The sequence below is a fragment of the Spermophilus citellus genome, assembly GCF_964194105.1.
Source record: "Spermophilus citellus genome assembly, chromosome: 1".
In the NCBI taxonomy this organism is placed as follows: domain Eukaryota; kingdom Metazoa; phylum Chordata; class Mammalia; order Rodentia; family Sciuridae; genus Spermophilus; species Spermophilus citellus.
The window spans coordinates 88,243,833-88,267,695 of NC_138182.1; the positions used below are offsets into that span (position 1 = coordinate 88,243,833).

Consider the following 23,863-nt stretch of genomic DNA (forward strand, 5'->3'; position numbering starts at 1 on the left):
GCTCATCAAGGATGCTAGGAGCTTGATGCATGTTCTGTCACTACATTCTTCAAAAAGAAGTGTGTGAAACTCAGAGAGATGAGTTTCTCAGGTCCAGGACCATGCCTGTAGAGGGTTAGGGCTGGAACTTAGCCCACACCTCAGCAAAACTAGTATCTCCTCTCTCTACAACATCAGCAGACCTCTACTCAAAAGCTGTCACTCCCTGGCTCAACCCTAAGAAAAGCCCCCATGGCTGGCTTTAGTCCTTGAGAGCCTCCACAGTGAGCCCCTCTCACCCTGCCCCCTCATTTTTCAGTCTCATCTGTCATTCCATGCATGAGTGAATACCATGGGGGATAATTTCCAAGACCCCCAGTGGATCCCTGAAATCACGGGTAGTACCAAACTATGTTTTCTCCTTATATATGCATACCTATGAGAAAGTTTAATTTATAAATTAGGCATCATAAGAGATCAACAATAATGACAAATAATAAAATAGAACCATTGTATATTGTAATATTATAAAACATGAATTGTTTTTCTGGAATTTTTCATTTAATATTTTTGGACTGTGGTTGACCATAACCTGGGAAAATGGAACTGCAGATAATAGGAGAACTTCTATACTACTGTCTGTGTAGCATGTGCTTCAGATTCCACTCTTTTGCTCTCAGTCAAAAGCCATCTGAGTATCATGAATAGATAGCCACTGCTTCTGTTTTTCTGTTTTATTACCTTCTTCCTGAAACTCTACCCTAGCTTACCAGAGTAATGTCCCTGGCCTGCTAAAGTCAAGGACTATCCTTTGCTTAATTTTTTTGTCCCCCAGCACCTGCTACTCATCCCATTACAGAAAATAGTGATGGAGACATCCCTCAGCTTGTACAGAAGGTCCAAGGCTATCATTCTCAAAGAAGAAACATCTCCATTCAGTGACAGATGATTAGTTAGCATTGGTGAGAGAAAGCCTTTGTCCCAATATAGAAAATCTTGATAGCAAGGTAATGAAACCCAAAATTCTACATGTATCCTTAAAAGGTCTGTCTCACCCAGGCAGGGTGGTGCATGCCTGTAATCTCAGCAACACAGGAGGCTGAGGCAGGATGATAAGTTAGAAGCGAGACTGGGCAGCTTAGTGAGACCCTCTCTCAAAATTAAAGATAAGAAGGATTGGGGATGTAGCTGAGTGGCAGAGTGCTTGCCTAGCCTGAGCTCAGTCTCCAGTACACAAAATAAATGAATGCATAAAAGACCTGTCTCTTGTAGTAAAGATACCATGTAATTCCTAATTCTGAGAGTTCCAGTCCTTTTCATCTGTGGACAATAGTAAAAATGGGCCTGGGGATTTAATAGTACTATTGCCTTGCAGATGGAAGCAGAATACTTTTTTAAAAGTGATCATAATTTTCAGTTTCTTTACTTCCTCTAGTATATCACCATATTGCTTAGAAACATTATATCTGTATTTTTCTGTTTTGAGGCATAAATTTTCAACTAAATCACACATAGTTTACCTTAGCTCACAAAATAATTGTATTAGCAGTGCTCTCTGAAATGTCCCCCTTCTCACTTAACAGAACCCCTGACTCCAGCTCCTCAGAATCAGTTGCTGCTTCTGGATTAATAAATATGTCAGTAGATGTTTTCTAATGATTTCTTATTTGAGTAAGATGAAACTGATAATTTTCTCTGAGGAGTATGTTATCGAAGGTAGTTTATTTTGTCATATGAAAAAACTTGTTATCTGTGCTTTCTTTTGTTTCATTTTATTTTGTTATTATCTGTGCCTTTTCAACCATGCCCTTCCTCTCTCTCTCTCTAGTTTCTTCAGATGGAGGTACTGAGTCCTCTGCCTTAGTCGATGACAACGGTAGCGAGGAGGACTTCAGCTATGAAGAACTCTGTCAGGCCAATCCTCGGTATCTACAGCCAGGCGGGGAACAGCTGGCCATTAATGAGGTACCAGAAATCCACACAACAGTGGCATTTATTGGACACTGGATTTGCAGGGTCCAGAACTACTTCAGAGGTTGCTATCTGATTATTTTTTGCTAAGCATTTTCTAAACCCTAGAACTCTGATTCCCGTTTTGGGGATAGGGGTGTAGTTTGGTGGTAGAGCACTTGGCCTAGCATGTACGAAGCCCTGGGTTTAGTCCCCAGCTCTGAAAAAATTGGCTGGAGGGGTAGCTCAATGGTAGAGCATAAATGAGGCCTTAGGTTCAATATCTAGCACTGGGGGAAAAAAAAAAAAAAGCAAGCAAACAAAATATACCCCCAAAAAAAGCAAAACCATGCATATACAAGAACAACACTGTGGTTTTTTGCATTGTCCAGAAAAATGTCTGTGACCAAGCTTTCCAAGTAACTGAAGCTTATCCTTTAAGTAATTAGAGCAGCAATCGTTAGCACTCAGGTCTTGCTTTTTAGTTTATGAAATGCACTCCCATGAGCCAATTACATTGGCTCATGTAATTCTCAACTGCAATCTAAAATGTAAAAGCTAACATTAGTCATGCCCTGAAATGGATTTGGTAGCAAATGGTAGAGCTGGAATTAACCATGTGATTCTCACTCCCAATCTGATGTTCTTTCTACCACTTTGCAGCTTTAGTTCTTTTTACAGAGATTTTTCTAGAAGGCAGGCACCTCAATCTTTGAATACTCTTAAGGAGAGTGTGTGGAGTGTAACTGAGGTCTGTTAGCCTCCCTACTGAGATCTCCTGTCATTATTCTAAACATGATATAAGCCAAGTATCCCTAAACTTAAACCCCCAAATCTGAAGCTCTTTAAGCAATAACATGACATTCAAAAAGCTTAAGATTTTGGATTTTTGGATTAGAATTATCAACCAGTAAAGACTATGCAAATGTTCCAAATTCCAGAAAACTCAGAAATCTGAATCACTGCTGGTCACAGGCCTTTTTGTCTGTAAGAGCTAAGGGGAGGCAGAATCAACTCTTCCCAGTGAATGAGCCATGTCTGTTCTTGACTTTTTCAGTAACTGTTAAATATCCCAAGATCAAGCCACTGTCTTTAATTGTAGTAAACTATAAAGTTGAATATCGAATTGGGAATTAGTATGAGTAACACACCTCTGGGAGAACATGTGCAGGACTTCCATTAACACATACAACTAACATTAGGATGCTAGGCTCCAACATCTGCAGAAACCAAATATTCCAGATATTCAAGGTTTTTAGTTAACTGACCTAGAGCTAAATGAGCTGTTTATACAGTCCCCAATTTACAATGTTTCAGCCTTTTTTTATTTTACCATGATGTGAAAGCAATACTCATGTATTCAGTAGAAATATACTTTCAATTTTGAGTTCTGCTCTTTTCAGGCTAACAATTCATTCCATCCCTCCATCCATCCCTCCCTCCATCCATCCCTCCATCCATTCTTTTTCACTTTCACTTTCATTTTACAGTGTTCCGTGTATTACCGGAGCTATTTAACATATCATAAAAGGGTTTGTTAGATGATTTTGCCCAACTATAGACTAACAGGAGTGTTCTGAGCATGTTTATGTTAGGGCAGGCTACGCTGTGATGTAAGGTAAGTTAGGGGTATTAAATGCATTTTGGATGTAGGATATTTTTAATTTACAATGAGCTTATGCGGAGGTAACCCCATTATAAATCAAGCGGCATATGTACATCTTTTAAAAGTGGATTTGGGGGCTGGGTTATGTGGCTTAGTGGCAGAGCATTTGCCTCACACGTGTGAGGTACTAGGCTCAATCCTCAGCACCACATGAAAATGAATAAACGCAGATATTGTGTCATGTATAACTAAAAAAAGTATATTAAAAAAAGTGGGTTTGGATTTTCTTTTAAGAACAGGTTGGAGATGCCCACCTGGTACTTTTCCCCCAATATGTTTTCCTCTATTGATTTTTGTATAACCAGTGGAAGTAAGGATTGACTGGACGTCGTCACCAGGTGTCTGAACAAGAACTAGGAGAGGTCAGGGTCACCAAGATAGAGCTCAGATAGCAGCTCCCTTGTTCCTGCCCGTTCTCAACATGAAGCCTGTCCTGTCTCTGTTCCAGCTGATCAGCGATGGCAGCGTGGTCTGCGCAGAAGCTCTCTGGGACCATGTGACCATGGATGACCAGGAACTGGGCTTCAAGGCCGGGGATGTCATCCAGGTCCTGGAAGCCTCGAACAAAGACTGGTGGTGGGGCCGGAACGAGGATAAGGAGGCCTGGTTCCCTGCAAGCTTTGTCAGAGTAAGTGTGTGGCCCTTTGTGCTTTTTGGAAGTATCTGAGGTGTAACAGCAGACTCCTTTCAGGCAGATCTCCCCCTTATTCAGGTCTAGTTCTTCGGTAATTTTTTGTTTCGGTCCCACATACCAGTCAAACCTGTAAGAAATCAGTTTAGTCCAAATAAAAAATTTAATGAAGGTAAACAAATTATTTGGCAATGCTGCTGTTTCTTGGAGTGTGTTGGCAGGGCTGTGGCTCTGCTAAGGCCATAAAGATGGAAGCTAGGGCCAGGCCACTCTCATAACTGGTCACAGACAAGTGGGAAGCCATGAAGTCTTCACCTCCTTCTTCCTCACATCACCTGTCACGTGTGTGTGCACTGCAGCTTCGAGTCAATCAGGAAGAGCTGTCTGAGAATTCTAGCAGTACACATGGTGAGGAGCAGGAGGAGGATACCAGCACAAGCCACCACAAGCACTCTGAGAACAAGCACCAGATGCGGACAAATGTCATCCAGGAGATCATGAACACTGAACGGGTGTACATCAAACACCTCAAGGACATCTGCGAGGTAAGGTGCAGGCCCCAGGGCCTTGCTGTAGGTCAGGGCTCATGGTTGCAGGACACGACCCCACCTCCTCCTTACAAGCACACTTTCCTATACTTCTCATTTCTCCTTACCTCTGCTCCTGCCCATCTAGCCCCTTCCCAGATCCATTAAACACCTGCTATCTACATTGCTGAGTTTAATGGGCTGTGGCTGTTTTACCTGCTCTTGCAGCCAGTCCTTATTTATTCGCATACGTATATAAATGAATCTATGTATACACAGAGATGGGGTCTCGCTGCTGCGTTGCCCAGGCTTGCCTCCAACTCCTGGGCTCAAGGGACTCTCTTGTCTCAGCCTTCTGAGTAGCCAGTCCTCTTTAAAGGGCACTTTGCAACTTTTTCCCTCAGGACTTAACTCCTGGGAGTATTTTGACTTTACAGGTGAAGGTTGTCACTTTCTCCAAGCCCCCAGTGTATAATCACTGACTCAGAGATGAAATGCAGAGTCGTTAGATATAGATGAAAAAAATTTTAAGCTTTATCCTAGACTATATTTAATGGTGTCATGATATTCTCCTCAGCAATCATTTATTTTATGTTCTTGTCCTAATTTCAGAGAACTGAACTTTAGCAGATGTGATGCAAGGCTCCTTTCTCCCCTATTGCTGTGTGTCTTGTAGACCTTGTCTGAGTATTCTGCTGAGCTCTGGCCTGCCAGGTCTGATCATTCCGGCTGTGAATGCTGAGATCTGCACTATCAATTCAACTGTGACCATTCAGCACTAGAGACAAGCTAAGGCAAAGTACTGTCCATTCTGTACTTAGACAATCTGCCACATGGACCTACTGATATTTTGCTTACTTGTGCCAACCTTCTTATTCTGTGTCAATGTGTGGTGAATGAAGTGTCTTTAAAGTGACATATAAAGACCACCATATGACTCAGCTATCCCACTCCTTGGTATTTTTCAAAAAGATCTAAAACTGACATATTACAGCAATACAGCCACCTAATGTTTATAGCAACACAATTCACAATAGCTAAATTATGGAATCAACCCATAGCCTTATCAGTAAATGAACTGATTAAGAAATTGTGTTCAGGCGTGGTGGCTCACACCTGTAATGCCAGCGTTTGGGGAGGCTGAGACCAGAGGATCTCGAGTTCAAAGCCAGCCTCAGCAAAAGTGAGGTGCTAAGCAACTCAATGAGACCCTGTCTCTGAATAAAATACAAATAGGGCTGGGGATGTGGCTCAGTGGTTGAGTGCCCCTGAGTTCAATTCCCACTACCAAAAAAAAAAAAAGAAAAAAAAAGAAATTGTGGTGTATGTATACAATGGAATTCTACTCAGCCATAACAAAGAATGCAATAATGGCATTTGCCAATAAATGGATGGAAATGGAGAATATCTTGCTAAGTGAAATTAGTCAAATTCAGAAACTCAAAGGTCAAATGTTTTCCTTCATATGCAGTAACTAGAGTAAAATAAAGGAAAGGGGCAGAGAAGGATAAGATTACATAAGGAACCAATCAAATATAAATAGATAAATGAAAGAAAGTCTGAAGGAGAAGAAGGGAGGGGAGGAGAAGAGTAAAAAGGGAGATCATGAACTGAAATCAAATCCCATGCACGTATGAACTTGTTGGGATGCACCCAACTACTATGTGTAACTGTAAAACTCTGATTAAAAAGAAAAGTCACAAAAAATAAAATGGCATTTTAGGAAAATCAGAATAACTGCTAATCATTGTCAAATATTTATCATGCTCCATTTGCCTGGATTAACTTGGTTACTAACCATTTTTATTGGGCAATCCTGTTAGCCCCCTAATGCAGATAAGGAAACTGAGGCAAGAAAGTAAAGTGGTAGAGTTGGGATTTAAACCTAGGCAGTCTGTCCCAGAGCCTGCACTCTGAACTATTGCATTGTGTTATTATCCTGTTAAAATTCATACCAAAAGTAAGTGGTATGTATTTTATTTAAAGGTCAGTTTTGGGATTGTGGTTGTGGTTCAGAGGTAGAGTAAGAAAATTAATTAGCACTCTTATGGTTGTACACATTTTTGCTGTATAGTGAAAGTGGAATCCTTGTGTTAGATGTCCTTGGCGTCTTGCCATGATTGACAATGAGCAGAGCTGCATTAGCTATTCAGTAAGCAGTCACATTCCATGTTTGACAAGGGTTCTCAGCTGTGCAATAGAATTAGGGATGGGAGAATGATTGTCTTTAAGAATTTAGATTAGTGTGACAGTACTAATTTTTAAGTTCTGGTATTTGAAACTAGTTTCTGGAAGCTTTAAATCCAACCACATGAAACTTTTCACTTTTCTTTTTGTGTTTTTTTTTAATTTTTCCCCTAAATATTTATGCTGGGGTGGGGATATACTCAGTTGTTGAGCACTTTCCCAGCCTGTATTAGGCCTGGGGTTTGATCCTCAGCATTGCATTTCTTTGACCTTTCAAATAAAAAAGGTTGCTTTTGTATTTTGTAGGGCTATATTCGACAGTGCCGCAAGCACACGGGAATGTTCACTGTTGCACAGCTAGCCACTATTTTTGGAAACATTGAAGACATTTACAAGTTCCAAAGAAAGTTCCTGAAAGACCTTGAGAAACAGTATAACAAAGAGGAACCTCACTTAAGTGAAATAGGATCCTGCTTCCTTCAGCATGTATGTTACTGATGCTTCTTTACTAATAACATCTGGTTAAGTAATAATTTTGAAATGAGACTCTACTAAAAATAGGAGTCTTTTTTCTTTATTTTGGTTTGTTGCTGTAATTGTTTGCTTGATTAATTTTCCATAGAATAGAGATGTCACTTGTAAAATTAGGTTGGGTGGTTTCTCAATACCCCAAGGCAATTTTTTCAATATCTTTTTGTTCGGTTTGGGATTATATGTAGAGTAATAGTATCCATTAAGTGTCTGTTATGTTTCAAGCACTGTTTTCCGAGGTTTCTCATTGGCTCCTCTACATTCATTAGGTTGAAATGATTATCTTCCCCATTTTACAGATGAGGAAACCAAGGCCCAGAGAGTAAGTGACCCAAGGTCACACATTACTAAGTAGTTGGCATGTGACATTGTGATTGTTTCAAAACATTCCACTAACAGTGGCATGAGTTTATCATTATTTACCAGTGATTGACTATTATTATTTTATATACTAAGATTTCAGGAAAAGACAATTTTATTTCCAGCCAAAATAGTCAGGGAATAATCAGTAATAATGTTAGTGACAGCAACACCACTTTTTCAGTTCTTGGGTTCTGGGCCTGAGAGCTTTTGAGCTGTTCCCTCAGGGTGGGTAGACCTTAAATCGCTGATCATGTTTTGGTGTGAAGATGGGCCCTATAGGTACCTGGAGCATATCTAGGGCATTATAATAGACCTGTGAGGTCAGAGTAGCAGGTCCTTGTAGAGGAGAAGTAAGAGAGGCTTCAGAGGTGAGGGAATTAACAGGAGAGCAGGCTGGTGAGTGTCCTGAGGGCTAGAGAGAATTGCTGCTGCCACCAGGGAGGGTACTGGTGAGGGACTGGGAGATGGGAAAAGAGATTTATCAGAAGGGGTATTTTTGAGGAAAGTGACAAGTGGTTATAGGTGACAAAAAAAAAAAAAAAATAGAACCGCCTTACAGGGTTTTGAGTCTCAAAAATTAACAAGTAGCTTAGGAAAATCTGTTTTCTAGGGAAATAGGGGCTTAGTTTGACATCCTGTATTTGAGCACACTCAAGCTTCCACCATCCAGCAGGGCAGGGCCAGGCATGGGAAGGGAGGAAAGGCAGCTCTGGTGGGGGCTGAACACGTGTGAGTATACTGACCAGTGGCTGAAGGTCAGGGAAAGGCAACATTCAGGGACATGGAGCAATGCCCAGGGACAGGGCCTTGAATGCAGATACCCTGTTGACCCAAAAGGGTGGAGGAAGGGAGGGAGCCCACAATACAGAGAGGGAGAAAGGGAAGAATGCAGCTCTGAAATCCAGAAAGGTAGATGGTCTTGATGGTCTTTCTTGAGACAGGAGAGTGACATGTGTGAAAATCAGGCCTGGGAGAAGTAGGCAGAATTGTGGGGAGGAGGTGAAGGAGGCATGGAGTCAAAAAGAGTTTATCAGTGAGCCAGGCACCGGGAAGCATATCTCTAATCCTCGCAACTCCAGAGGCTGAAATAGGAGGTCTCAAGATCAAGACTAGCTTGAACAATTTGGCGAGAACCTGTCTCAAAATTTAAAAAGACTTGGGGGAGTTATAGGTATAGCTCAGCAGTAAATCATTCATGGGTTCAATCCCCAGTACCCCTCAAAAATAAAAAGATCTTATCAGAGAAGTAAAGAGGAGCTGGCTAGAGAGAATCGGGTTTCCGGCAACACTTTTTTCTCTGCCACTTCATCTACCAATCCAAGCTGGATGAAGAGGGGATGGCAGAGGTCCTGCTTCTCCATCTTTCCATGACAGAAGCCAGAGCCTTTGCCAGTGCCCATTGCTGTTGCCCAGGTGTGGAAGCCACTACACAATGGCGTGGATCACCTTGTGTCTCATGACCTGTCCTTGCTGCAGTGATCCTTCCTCCTTTTCAGGAGTGTCCCCTTAGCTGACCCAGAGTCACCCATAACCTGATAAGGCTGCTTTCCCTCTCCAGCAAGAGGGCTTTGCCATCTATTCCGAGTATTGCAACAACCACCCAGGAGCCTGCGTGGAGCTCTCCAACCTCATGAAGCAGGGCAAGTACAGGCACTTCTTCGAAGCTTGCCGCCTGCTCCAGCAGATGATTGACATCGCCTTGGATGGGTTCCTCCTCACACCAGTGCAGAAGATCTGCAAATACCCTCTGCAGCTGGCAGAGCTGCTCAAGTACACCACGCAGGAGCACAGGTGAGGGAGCTGCCATGGGACCTTCAGGGCAGATGGGCAGAGACGGCATTGCCCTGAACCTGTGCCTACCCAGTGTTTCTGCAGTGGCTGGGACAGATGGATATAAATGGCAATCTTTAGAGCTGTTGGTTTTTAGGGTAAGGGTTAGTTATGTTTATGACTGTCAACTATTGAAAATTCTAAAGGAAAAAAAAAAGAAGAAGCCTTATAAGGTATTTGAAGAGGCTCCAGAATAGGCATTTTTAGAGATATAAAGGTAATTCTTAAAACTGTGTCATGAGTGTGTGCAGGTTTTTACTATATTGTTATTTCTTGCCATTTAGAAATACTGGATGAATTTTTTTCATAGTAGTTAATGAATTCATTGGTTAAGTAGACAGGTGTGACTATAGTGGTCGCCCTGTATCTGAGAGGGAGACATTCCAGAAACCTCTATGGATACCTAAAACCACAGATACTACTGAACCCTACATAGATGCATAGACTATGTTCTTTCCTGTATCTACATATCTGAAAAAGTTTCATATATAAATGAGGCACAGTAGGAGATTAACAACAACAATAACAAAACAGTTATAACAAAAATACTATAATAAAAGTTACCTAAAGCTTATGAATTATTTCTGGATTTTTCCATTTAATGTTTTCAGAGTAAGGTTGACCATGGGGAACTGAAACCATTGAAAACAACTAGATAAGGAAGGACTGATTAACCTGGATAAGGAGGATCACTGTACCAACCTGCAGAGTATAGAGTGTGAATCATTCTTTTGCCTTCTCTGCCTCTGAACACTTGGAGAGAGAGACCAGACTTAAAAAGGGAAGCTTTTATAATAAATAAATTGGAAGGTGAAGAGTAAGAGATGGCCACTGAACACTAGGCCTAGATACTAGACCTAGTTTAAAGAATTAGAACCAAAGTGTGTGTGTGTGTGTGTGTGTGTGTGTAAGCGTTCTGTCTCCAGTGGAAAAGTCAGAAAAGTTCAGTAGGAAACACAAACGTGGATGTCAAGAGAGAGCCACTAATTTGTGGAAGTGTTTTTTAAAAGAATGAACAGGCATCGTGACAAGGAGCTAGAGAAAATAGATAATTCAGAAGCAAAGCCTCTTTGAAAAACATGCACAGGCAGCTAGCTTACTGCATTCCAAGGTAGAGAAGTTGTAGTCCAAGTTCACACCACTCTTTAACAGTGACTTTTCTTTTTCTTTTCCTCTTTTGTACTGGGGATTGAACCCAGGGCACTTTATCACTGAGCTATGTCCCAGATGTTTTATTTTTTATTATGAGACAGTATCTTGCTTAAGTTGCTTAGAGCCTCAAAATAATTTATAAATATATATATGAACTGTTCTGTACACACACACACACACACACACACGTATATATATATGAAACAAATTAACAAAATATATGAAATAAAATGGCAAAAAGCCCATTTCTTTGTCTTACGTAAAACAGAGCAAAAATTCTAAAGAAAAAGAGAAAAAGAGAAGCCTTGTATTCTACTTTTTTTTTTCTAGGATTGTACCAAAAAATTTACTTTGCACCTTTTTTCTAAAGACCTCTCTGGGGCATTCACTCCTGTTATTTTGACAGCCCCCATGTATCATTTTTGTTCCTCTTTTCTGCTCTGCTTCTATGGGAATAGTCCTGTGTAAAGACAGTGAGATCTGCTTTATGGCAAATGTTGTTATTTCCAAAAAAAATCTAAAACTGACGTATCTTAGCAATACAGTCACATAATGTTTATAGCAGCACAATTCACAATAGCTAAATGATGGAATCAACCCACAGCCTGATCAGTAAATGAATGGAGTTTAGCTGTGTTTGGTAGATAGACAGCAGCATCTGCTTTCAAGGCTTTTCTCCCTGGCTGTGCAGGAGGATTCTAATTCAGTCCATTTGAGTTAACCCTGTGGCTGTGTCTGTCCTGCTAGTCACCATAAGAGACTGAAAAGTTCAGCCGTCAGCTGGATGGTTGGTTTACATATCCCCAGATCATCAACGCTAAGCTAAACCTGACTGTGACACTTTCAGACACCGCTGTGTTGCATCCTGTGTAGATTAGAACTGCGGTTTCAGTGTTTTCAGTACTTATGGTTTTAGAGGCATGGGGATGAGGGCTAGCTAGGGGGTTATTTTAGTTTGGCTGCAGCATCCAGAAAACACTTTTTAGTGTTTTCTGAATGAAAACCTACTGGTGAGGTAAAGGTTCTGTGAGCACAGACACAATTCCTCACTTAAGACTGTGGCTTGTATCCTCTCATGGCCCTTCCTGAACAGGGGAAAGAGAAGACTTGGTGCAACAGTACTCTTGAAATGGTTAGAGTGATTTTTAAAGTACTTTGTATAGCAGAACTGGCTATGTCAAAATCAAAGCAATAATGAAGACCATTCTTTCTGTATTATCAAAAATAACCCCTAGTCACCATGACCAAAACTTAGTTTTCTTGTGGCATTTACTTTCATTCATTGTGATTTCTGGGAAGTGAATGAAAACATTCTTATTCCAAAGAATTCTGAATTGCATTCCATCAGCTTCCTTAACCTATGCAAACTGTAGTCTATTCATGGGGAAACAAGGAGAAGGGAACAATGGCTATTATTTAAATGCCACTTTGTCTAGACTATTAGTGTACAAATCAGGAATCCAGAGCATTATTTTGTCAGTCCTCATTTGTGAGTTGTGTGTTATGTGATTGAAATTAACTTCCCATTTTGCAGTGATTACAACAATATAAAGGCAGCCTATGAGGCCATGAAGAATGTGGCCTGTTTGATCAATGAGCGTAAACGCAAGCTGGAGAGCCTCGACAAGATTGCTCGCTGGCAGGTGTCCATTGTGGGCTGGGAGGTAAGTGGACTATCACACACACACACACACACACACACACACACACACAATGCCCTTCCACCCTTTCCTGCACCTTTGACCTGGTGATGATATACTTGAACATCCTGCGATTGACACTTTGTTTTTGGCTTTAATGATATACATTACTATTAATGGTCCGTGTATTTTGAGGCATGTTGATTCCTAAGTTGAGAAGGAAATTATTACCTACCCCATATGCCACTGTGGGCATTATATAATACAGTACAAATGTACTGTTTTAGCCAATAATAATCGTCTAAAAAATATGCCTGCTGTTTTTGTTTATACATACCTATGTTAAATACATGTATGCTTGCAAATAGAGACAATAGTTAGAGCCTATATTTTATCTACCTCATGTCTGGCACTGTTCTAAGAGCCAGTTACATCTATGAATTCATTTAATCCTCTTAGCAGTCCTATAAAGTAGATAATGTTATTACACCCAATTAGCAGAGGAGGAAATGGAGCACAGAAGGGTTAAATGTCTTGCCTGAGGACACAAACAGTAGAATTCAAACCAAGCAGGCAACCTGGCTGCAGAGTCTTTGCTGGTAACCACTGTGCCATATTGCTGCTCCTATGAATAAGCCAGCCACACTCAGATTGTTTTTAGACCAAGAAGAATTCTTCCTACATCCATTCATTGGTCAAAAGAACTTATTCTCCCAGAGGATTGAGAGTTTGGAGTGAGGAGTTAGAAGTTTAATGGAAGTAGACTGTAATGGTGAAAGTGGGAGAGAAATACTTACATTTCAAAGACTTTTTTAGATTTTTTGAAGCTTGGACAGGCCTCAGACTCCCTTGTTTTGTATGTGAAGAATCTAGGGCACAGAGTTGCTTCAGGCAAGTAAACATAAGAACTATTTTGGAGTTAAGCTCTTTTGCCTCCAAAAAATATTATGTATGACTGGGATTAAAGGAGAGTAAAATCTTATAAAACAAAGGCCAGTGTCATACCAAATATTATAAAGTAACATTGGATTAGATCCAACCTAAATATTGTGGAAGTGTTTTTCTTTTTCATTTTGGACTGACATTTAGGGAATAATTTAGTGTCAGAAGTTTACTAATTTCTCAGTGGCAATTTGCTGCCTGACCTTTGTTTCCAAGACCCTAGACAAGTCAGGGAGCTGTGATGTTTCTGACTCAAAAGCCTACAGGAGTCTGGGGCACCACTGTGTCCCTGAACTGGAAAAACCTCCTTGATGCTTCCTTATTCTTGAAGGATCAGTCTTATTCAGCTCTCACTTGAGATCTGAAGCTATCACTTCTGGGGTCCTGCCTGCCTATCTGTGCAGACAGGCAGTGGGTGGTCTCTGGATTCCCGTCTCTGGAAAATCCAAGAGAGTTTATAGGTCTGTGTCTCAAACACTCAAAGGAATCAGAATTAGAAGATCTGAAAGTGTGTTTTCATCCTTCCAGGGATTGGATATTCTAGACCGAAGCTCAGAATTGATTCATTCAGGGGAATTGACCAAAATCACTAAGCAGGGCAAAAGCCAGCAGCGGACCTTCTTCCTGTTTGACCATCAGTTGGTGTCCTGCAAGAAGGACCTGCTACGCAGGGACATGCTGTACTACAAGGGTCGCATGGACATGGACGAGGTGGAGCTTGTGGATGTGGAGGATGGTCGGGACAAGGACTGGAACCTCAACGTGAGAAACGCCTTCAAGCTGGTCGGTAGGACCACAGACGAGGTTCACCTGTTCTGTGCCAAAAAACAGGAAGACAAGGCAAAGTGGCTGCAGGCCTGTGCGGATGAGAGGCGTCGGGTGCAGGAGGACCAGGAGATGGGTAAGCAGCCCTGGGCACCCAGGGCTTATCAGCCTCTGCTTTCCAGCCTCATTTTCTGCCTCTCATGCTTGCTGTGTTCCCAGCCCACTCCCTCAGAGCTAAATCCCACCATTGGGAAAAAAGAAAGGATTTGCAAATTCTAAATACTTCTGAACTTGCTCCCAAGACCTAAGATGACAGAGGTGGTTCCTACAGACAGTATTTATTAGATATTTATGCAAGTTACTCTGTTCCACATTTATAGAGATGTGAAAGACCTTGGGATGTGGTTGCTTTTATTATGCCATTTTTACAGATGAGAACTTGAACCTAAGGAAGCAGCCCACTCTGTGGCACAGTAGCATTTAAAACCATCTTAGCATGACTGTAGATACTGAGGTGTACTATGGCAACCCCACCCCAACCCCCCACCACCCCAGGCCATTAGAAGTACCAGATGATTCTGGAGGCTTCAGCAGTGCAGAACACTTCAGATTTACATTGCTGCCTCCATCTATCCAGACCCAATTCTGCCTCTTATGTTTTTCTGTTGTTGTCACCTACGAAATATGCTCCATACATTGCCATGCTTGTTCATATTTGTTATGCTTGTACAGGTTGAGCATTCTTAATTTTAAAATCCCAAATCTAAAATGCTCCAAAATTAGAAACTTTTTGAGTATCAACATGACGTCACAAGTGGAAAATTCCTCAGCTGGCTCATGTGACAAGTTGCACTCGGAATGCAGGAACACTAAAAGTACTATATAAAATTACCTTCAGGCAATGTATGAGGGGTTTATGAAACATAGTGGATTTTGTGTTTATACTTGGGTACTGTCCCCAAAATATGACGTGTTTGTGCAAGTATTGAAAAATCTGAAATGTGACACATTTCTGATCCCGAGCATTTCAGGGATACTTGACCTATACTGCTGGTTTGTCTTCAGAGTCTCTCCTGATCTTGAACTATTGCATGGCCCCATGAGACTGAAGCTGCCATGTGGCCTTAATGATGGTAGCACCCACAATCTCTAAATCCAAATTTCAGAGTCCCCCAAACACTAAAGTCGTGAGTGCACCTTATTGAAGGGAAGTCAGGGTGCTACAGGGACTGAAGGTCCTTAAAGATGAAATTGATGAAAGAAAATTGTCTCTGCAGCCCAAGTCATCCCAGACTGCAAAGATCCTGGGGTCCAGGATGGAGCTCAGGGGCTTCCCCGCTCATCCTCATCCACTGCTAGGAGGGAAACCTAGTCATCCTGTGTTGCATATAACCAGCTGCTGTCTTGAGCCTTGACTCTGGCTTTGTTCTCACTCATGGGAGGGTTTTTGTGGGGTCTTGTTTTAGAGTTGAAAGGATTTACAAGTCAGGCTAAGCCATTGTCAGAAGCAAGAATATATTCAGAGAGAAGAATGAATGAGGGGAATGAGTAGGAGGATGGATGAATGAGGCCAGGAAGGCTGTGAACTGGGTGCTTGTGGGATAAAATGGGCCCCAAGCCTCTGCCCAGGACATATGCCAGTCTGGGTACATGATACTTGGGCAGACACTGAAGGGGTCAAGCCCAGGCTGTCTGTGACAGCCTGGAAGGCAGGAAATGCCAAGGGGCCAGAGTATCTTGCCTGAAGGAGACATCAGTACCAATCAGGGACAGATGCTGCTCATGGGAAGGGAGGGTCATGCAGAGTAGGAGTCTGGGTCCCAAGAGTGACTCAGGGCTTTATTGTTGTTTTTGGTAGTAGGGGTTGAATTCAGGTGTACTTATCACTAAGCTACATCCCCCAGCCCTTTTTATCTTGAGACAGGCCTCAGTAAGTTACCTAGGCTGACCTTGAACTTGCGGTCCTGCTTCAATCTCCTGAGTAGCTGGGATTATAGATGTATGTCACTATCTCTGGCTACTCAGAGCAATTTGAGAAGTGAAAGCAGAGCCCAGATGATGTCTGATCAAAAGAAGTACCTGCCTCCAGGGGGAAGGCTTTCTGCTTCCTGCTCCCTGCTAGAGAAGACAGGGCCAGCACCAACTGCTGCTCAGTCTTCCGCCTCTCTCTGAATCTCCTCAGCTTTTCTAGTGTTGCTTATTTTCATCCAGTTCACCTAGTGCACAGACACTAGACACCCTTGTTCCTTTGCTGCAGAACTTGAGCATAAAGGACACTCAGGGCACACATGCATATAGCTGGAGTAGAGCCAGTACCCAGTCCTCCAACAGCACTTTTGTTCAGGTAGAATCACGGCCTTACAGAACTCCCTCGGCACACAGGGAGCAAACCCCGGGCCCCTTGGCTGCACTGTCTCCTCCTAGGGCCTTGTGCAGTAGAGTGGTGAGGGCAACCACATGTGAACACTTGCCCAAGAATGTCTGGCTTTACACAGAGTCTCTGTGGTTATTCATAGCAACCCATTTTATTCTTGGTGATGTCTGGCTTTGGAGGTAATTAAGAAGCCACCCTAGGACAGTCTTTCTACCCTTGATTTTGCTTCAGATTGTGGTGCAGGTGTTGCTCTGAAACATCACGTTTTGAATATAGATCATATTTGTTTCTTAATACAGGAATGGAAATTTCAGAAAATCAAAAGAAACTTGCCATGTTAAATGCTCAGAAGGCAGGACATGGAAAGTCAAAAGGTAAGGCTTGAAGAAGGGTTGATCTCCTGAATGTGCATTAGTATCAGAATGAGAGAAGAGGGGGCAGTTATTAACTTCTGTCAAAGGGACAGACCCAAGTAATAGTCAATTGGAGATGGTCTGTATTTGGTTTATGTTGTTTAGGTTTTGGTTTTTTGTTTTGCTTGGTGGTTGTTTAAAAATCTGGAGGTACTTTACCAGTGAGCACTTCTCTGCACCCCATCCCCTTTGATACTAGGGATTGAACTCAGGGGCACTCTACCACTGAGCCACATCCCCAGCCTTATTTTGTATTTTATTTAGAGACAGGGTCTCATTGAGTTGCTTAGTGCCTCGCTTTTGCTGAAGTTGGCTTTGAACTCATGATCCTCCTGCCTCAGCCTCCTGAGCTACTGGTATTATAGGTGTATGCCACTGCACCCAGCATTTTAAAAATTTCTATTTGTTCTTTTTAATTACATATGACAGTAGAAACTATTTTGATAAATTTATACAAACATGGAATATAATCTTATTCTAATTAGGATCCCAGTTTTATAGATATACATGATGTTGAGATTCACTGTGGTACTATTCATATATGAACGTAGGAAAGTTGTGTCCAGTTCATTCTGCTATCTTTCCTATTCTTATCCCCTCTCCCTTCCCTTCATTCCTTTGTCTAATCCAATGAACTTCTAGCCCCCCAATCCCCCATTTTATGGGATTGTGTATTTCACTTAATATGATAGTCTCTAGTCCCATTCATATACTGGCAAATGTCATATTGTCATATTCTTTATGACTGAGTAATATGGCATATATATATACACACACACATACACATACATACACCAAATTTTCTTTATCCATTCATTTGTTGATGGGCATCTAGGTTGGTTCTATAGCTTAGCGATTGTGAATTGAGCTGCTATAAACATTGATATTGTTGCATCACTGCAGTATGCTGATTTTAAGTTCTTTGGATATATACCAAGGAGTGGTATAACTGGGTCAAATGGTGGTTCCATTCCAAGTTTTTTGAGGAATCTCCATACTGCTTTTCAGAATGGTTACACCAATCTGCAGTCCCACCAGCAATGTCTTAGTGTACTCTTTTCTCCACATCCTCACCAACATTTATTATTACTTGTATTCTTGATAATTGCCATTCTGATTGGAGAGAGGTGAAATCCCAGTGTAGTTTAATTTGTATTTCTCTAGTTGCTAGAGATCTTGCATCCCAAGCCCTTTTAATGTTTTATTTGAGACAGGGTCTCATTAAGTTGCTCAGGACCTCACTAAGTTACTAAGGCTGGCCTTGAACCTGTGATCTTCCTACCTCATACTCTCAGTGGCTGGGATTACAGGTGTGCACCACTGTGCTTGGCTGCAGTTGATTTTGAATGTGGGTGCAGCAAATCTGAGCTGGTACCTGAGGGCTGCAGACCTCATAATTCCTTATACCCTTCAGAGAAAGATGCTGTTACCCACGAGGTCACAAGAGACTCTTTGCTCTCTGGGCATGAGGAAGAAATCTGTACATTCAGAGCATCAGGGAGTTAAACATAAAAGAGTGAGTGGAGTTTATTCAGTGTGAGCCCCTTCATGTAATGCACATTAGAATTGCCTGGCAGGGACATGAGGACGTCCACACCAGACCACACACCTGGGTCCTGATGCACACACACAGATGATTCCATAATGCAGATGATACAGGTAATCTAACCCAATATTTTCCATTAATTTTTTAAATTTATTTTTTTAAGTACTGAGGATTTAACCAGGGGTACTTTGCAACTGGGCCATATCCCTAGCCCTTTTTTATTTTTATTTTTTGGTACCGGTCATTGAACTCAAGAGCACTCCACTACTGAGCCATGTCCCCAGCCCTGTTTTGTATTTTATTTAGAGATAGGGTCTCGCTGAGTTGCTTAGTGCCTCACCATTGCTGAGGTTGGCTTTAAACTCGGGATCCTCCTCAGATCCTCAACCTCAGCTTCCCCAGCCACTGGGATTACAGGCATGTGCCATGGCGCCCAGCCCTTTTTTATTTTTTTGAGGCAGGGTTTCACTAAATTGTTAGGTCCTTGCTAAGTTGCTGAGGTTGGCCTCAAATTTGCAAACCCCCCCCCCCCCCCGCCTCAGCGTCTTGAGCTGCTGGGATTATAGATGTGTGCCACCATGCCCAGCCATTCGGTATTTTTCTACTTGAGAAGACAAAAGCAAGATCAGTTAAATTCAGCGATCTGATAGGCCCTCAATTAATTGGCTAAGATTACCAAATGACACTTAGCACTCCCCTACTTTCTCTGTGCACGTTTTCCCCACTGAGTATCTTCAAGGCAGAAAATCCATTTTATTTTTTGTATCTCTCCTAGTGGCAGGTAACTAGAAAATATGACTTGGTTAGAATATGTTAGTCTCTCTCTGGATGTTCTACAGGTCATTCTCAGAGCAGCTAGGTTTCCAGAGACTGAAAGGAGCACTGACATTTTTGAGTGAGATTACCATATTGGGCACTTCTCCTGGGTTCTTCTTCCATCCTCCCCATCTCCCTGTAAGATAAGGAAAGCCCTGTGACAAGCTGGTGCAGGAGTGGATTCTGAACCAGTCAGCTTCTGAAGCCCTCTCTTTCATCATATTAGGTTGACTTACATTCTTACCTTTGATCTTTTAGTTAATTTTAATAAGCCTTTTAATGACCTCTGTACAGATATGAAATACCCTGATGAAGCAGGGTTCAAGTGGCTAGGTATCCCTCTTTGAAACATTTTACCTCTATTGACTCATTTTATTCTTTATAACAATCTGGTACTGTTGCCCCTTTTTAGAAATTAGGGAACTATAGAATAGACATTATGATTGCTGTATGTATATAGGTGACTGTATGACCAATGTGATTCTGCAATCTGTACAATCAGAAAAATGAGAAGTTATACCCCAACTGATTCAAATGTATGAATTGCCAAGGTCATTGTAATGTCATGTGTAGCTAATAAAAAAAAAAAGAAATTAGGGAACTGAGGCACAGAGAAGTCAAACACTTACCTGCAAATAACTGCAACTAGTCGGTGGCAGAATAGGCTTTTAGCTGAGGCGAGATGAGCTCCAGGTTTTCATTTAAAGCATGTTTTTGCTTTCCAACCCAGTTCTAATTCTTTTAACTTACTGCTGTGTGACCATAGGTGATTTACATAACTTCTCTGGGTTTCAATTCCCGTACCTGGATGGTATTAAGAGGATTAAATGAGATAATCTATGCCAGGCTTCCCACGTGGTATTTGAATGTACCGTTTCTTAGGATAGCTACTCAGTATTCTTTTGGTTAATGTTAAAAATTAGCTAAGATCTTTGAGTCTTGACATTTTTCTTTTTCCTTTGTGGTTCTCTTGAGTGACTCTCAATCAATGTTCTATCTTCCTCCCCCTCCCCGGAGTTAGACTATAGCGGATGCCCTGTTGCCCCGCCGCACCAGAACCTGCATCCCCTCCACCAGCGCCACATCACGGTGCCTACCAGCATCCCCCAGCAACAGGTGTTTGCCCTGGCGGAACCCAAGAGAAAGCCTTCCCTCTTCTGGCATACCTTCCATAAACTCGCCCCTTTCAGGAAGTGAGCAGCAGGCCCATACTCTCCCCAAGGGACTGTGAAGAGGAGAACCATGTTCATTTCTTTTGTGTGAAACCCAGGGAAAGTTTCTTGGGCCCAATGTTGAAAACTTCTTTGGGGGCTCAAGGAAGGAGTTGGACTCACCTTCACTTCAGAGATCCTGCTGCTGTCGTGGAAAGGAGGAGAAGGTCATGACACATAGTTCTGCCCTGCATGAGAAGCCCCAAGGAGCACTCTGAGGTGGCTGGAACGTTGGAACCAGGGTCAGGTTCTACAGGAATGCTGCTGTGGTAGCTCCACAAGCCCCACTAGAGATGGGGACACTCCTGCAGTTCCAGAGCACCGAGAGCTGTTCAGTACTAAGGAAATGACTCAATTAGAGGATTGAGTCTGCATTTGATTTTGAAGGGAATCAACGATGGGGAGTAGCTATAATGCTGCCTCTCCCTACCATGTGTCTGGTCACACTTAGAAGGTGAGCTTTTACTCCCTCTGGTAGTATTAGGGGATCAACAGCTGCTTGGAGATGACCAGGGTGTTCCCTGGTGTCACCTGTGTCTACACAGTTGCCAAATGCAGGCTTCATCTTGCATGGTGCCTCTTCTTTAAGCTAGTCAGGAAAATTACATCCATCTCCTGGCAGCACAGCTTGAGATGTGGGGGCACTGAGGCATCCTCCAGGTCATGCTACTTTCAAGGCCAGCTTGTTTGTCCTTGGCAAGTCGGATCCTCACCTGCCTGTGTGCCTTGTATAACTCCTTGAGCAGAAATCACATCTCACTTATTCATCCTAATCAAGAAACAGCATTCGAACAACTGTTTGCGATATAAAAGCTCACTTACTTTAATTTTTTAATGACATGAGAATGCACCAGTTGGAAAGCATTCTTAAAAACATCCTGCACATCTTTCAACAGTTGTCTCCGATGTCTTCATCAGTAAAATTGCAACTCGGAAGAACCCATGAAGAAAACACAGGGCAGAACAATCCTGCTTCTCTGGGGTTTAAAGCTGCCTTTGTCCTATAAACTCAAAACGGTGGAGATTCACTGCCTGTGAAAGACACCTTAGCAAAATATCTAGGCTCAAAGACAGGAGTCTCTTTTTAATGGAGGCCACACAGGCTGATGCCTGCAGATAATAATCTCCTTTTCTTTGCTTATACTGAGAAGTATGATGAAAGTAACTTTTAAGTAGTCTAGAGAAGTCAGGCTCTGCACTCTGTGCTAACTAGGGGATATTGTGTCACATAGTTTGTGGATTTCTGTTTGAGAAGCTCATTTTTTTGTATGCTATTCTTGCAAAGTTTCTTCCCCCACAGACCCAAGCTTGAGAATAAACAAGTCTACAGAGTTAAAGAGGAAGGTGTTAACTTTAAGGATGTAGTTCCTCCTTTCTCCCCTGCTTGCCATATGCAGTTATTCATGCATCAAGAAAACACAACTCTGGACCTCTCTGATGGGCCCTTAGGGCATTTTGTGACTATTCAAATGCCTGCTTAATTGGCTTGCTGAGAGTTTGCCTTGCCCTGTGGTTTACAGCCTCAGGGTTGCTTCTTTCTCACCACAGGTCCCTTGACAGAAGAGGTGCTATGGCTTCATGCATTGGTTGTGCGTGTGTGTGCGTGTCCATGAATAACTGTTTCAACCTCAGTTGCATTTATATAACTGACATTTTTACTAACAAAATGTAATGATATATTTTGAAAACTACTTTTCTGTGCTAAATAGAGTTGTTTGTATGTACAGCAATTTTGAACAGGTTTTTGTTGTTTTTAATGTAATATAAGAGAATTGCTTTCAGGTAGTAAAAATATCAGTTACTTATGTTACATTTTCAGTGAGGATTCATTCGAGTGAGGAGTCAGAGGGCTTCCATTTGCTAGTATTGACCAATTGGCAGTGAGCAAAGGCTTTAAGGTTTTGTGATCAGTCCTAACGTGTTTCCCAGCTGAGTCCTAACTTCAAGTTCCCGTCTACCTCCATGGACTCCATAACAGAGAATCCTGAACACCAGGACATGTTTTGATTAAGTCAAGGTCAGTTCAAGACCTGGGATTGTGAGAATCAGTTTTATAAAGCGTGATGGTCATTTGATGATGTCATTTGATTATACACCTGGCCTGGGTGGATCCGACTTGGATTCTGAGGTGATTTTGAAAACTGCTAACATCTATATATTTTTTTAAAGGCTAGAACATCCTTTGACTTCTTAAATCTGTCTAGCTTGGGTTTTATTACTAAAAGAACAGAAGGCCTCAGGTATTCTTGTTTTCAGCTTGCCATACTTCCTTTTTGATTTAAGTCATGTTCTACTTGGAGAGAGAAAAAGAGGCAACAAAAAGTCCCTGCCTGTGTGGATTTTATTGGGAAACCCCACCTCCACCCACTGCCCAATCTATCTTCTCCACCCCCAACCCTGGGTGGGCCTTTTTATTTTTTGGCCTTATAAATATGTACAATTTTTATGATTTTATGTACCAGTTTAAAAAATAAATTTAAATTTATTTTAAAAGGCTTCGATGACTTCACTGGTTGACAACATTTGGATGAATTGCATTAGTGTATCACAATTTGCTAACTCTGTGAAAGACAGTTGAAGTGGCCGTGAGCAGCTTTCTCAGTTTTGATATACCTAAATGGATGAGAACCCTGCAGTGAATTGTAAGCCATTCTAAACGAGATTTGAAAAGTCCTAGAGAAGGAACATTCATTGTCTTTGGCCTGCTAACAAGGAAGAGGGTAACAAGCAGTTTGCCAGCACTGTCCAGGGATACTGTGTGCATGGTTTGTTTTCAGTAAATCTGGGGTTTGTCTCCGGTTGGTAGATGTGATTCTGTTATTGAAAACATATCACCACCATCAATGCCATATCCAAATACTGTACCCTTTTATACCTCATCTATTTGAAGACTAATGCCACATCCTGTGATGTGATTGTATAACAAAAGTGTTTTATTTCAAAATTCACTTCACAATCGAAATCTTTTGTAAAAACCAGGTGATTCAGCATCTGGCCAGGTAGCAATCTCTGCATGCTTAAATTGCTGATATTCCTGAATACAAATCAACCTACTTTCCTAGTCAGAATAGAAGAGCCCGATTGCCCAGAGCTGGGGGAGTATTACTGCATTATTCTTGCACGAAGGAGAGGAAAACCAGTGAAATGTATGTAAAAGGACAGTGCCAACAAGTGTGAATAAACATCCTTTCAATGAATAGCTTACAGACCAGGGATGTTGGACCCAACTTACAGACTAAACTGCTAGCAAAGTTTTCCCTGTAATATGCTTCACCTAACTATTAGCAACTATTCTTGCTAATCTTGTTTATTTTCAGGATGTAATGCAAATGGAGTACAA

The 23,863-nt window shown here is 41.8% G+C and overlaps 1 protein-coding gene across 2 annotated transcripts in view; it reads left to right on the forward strand.

Moving 5' to 3' along the window:
- The window catches only part of SPATA13 (spermatogenesis associated 13), a 147,762-nt gene extending 125,770 nt beyond the window's left edge, over window positions 1–21,992 (forward strand). For both annotated transcript variants that reach the window (XM_081277705.1, XM_081277706.1), the window contains 9 exons: window positions 1,808–1,944; window positions 4,044–4,223; window positions 4,586–4,771; window positions 7,247–7,426; window positions 9,393–9,625; window positions 12,351–12,480; window positions 13,927–14,299; window positions 16,837–16,911; window positions 20,334–21,992. In XM_081277705.1, coding sequence (XP_081133831.1) covers window positions 1,808–1,944; window positions 4,044–4,223; window positions 4,586–4,771; window positions 7,247–7,426; window positions 9,393–9,625; window positions 12,351–12,480; window positions 13,927–14,299; window positions 16,837–16,911; window positions 20,334–20,509 — 1,670 coding nt within the window. In that variant the 3' untranslated portion in view covers window positions 20,510–21,992. The remainder of the gene's footprint in view (window positions 1–1,807; window positions 1,945–4,043; window positions 4,224–4,585; window positions 4,772–7,246; window positions 7,427–9,392; window positions 9,626–12,350; window positions 12,481–13,926; window positions 14,300–16,836; window positions 16,912–20,333) is intronic.
- Window positions 21,993–23,863: the final 1,871 nt, after the last annotated feature.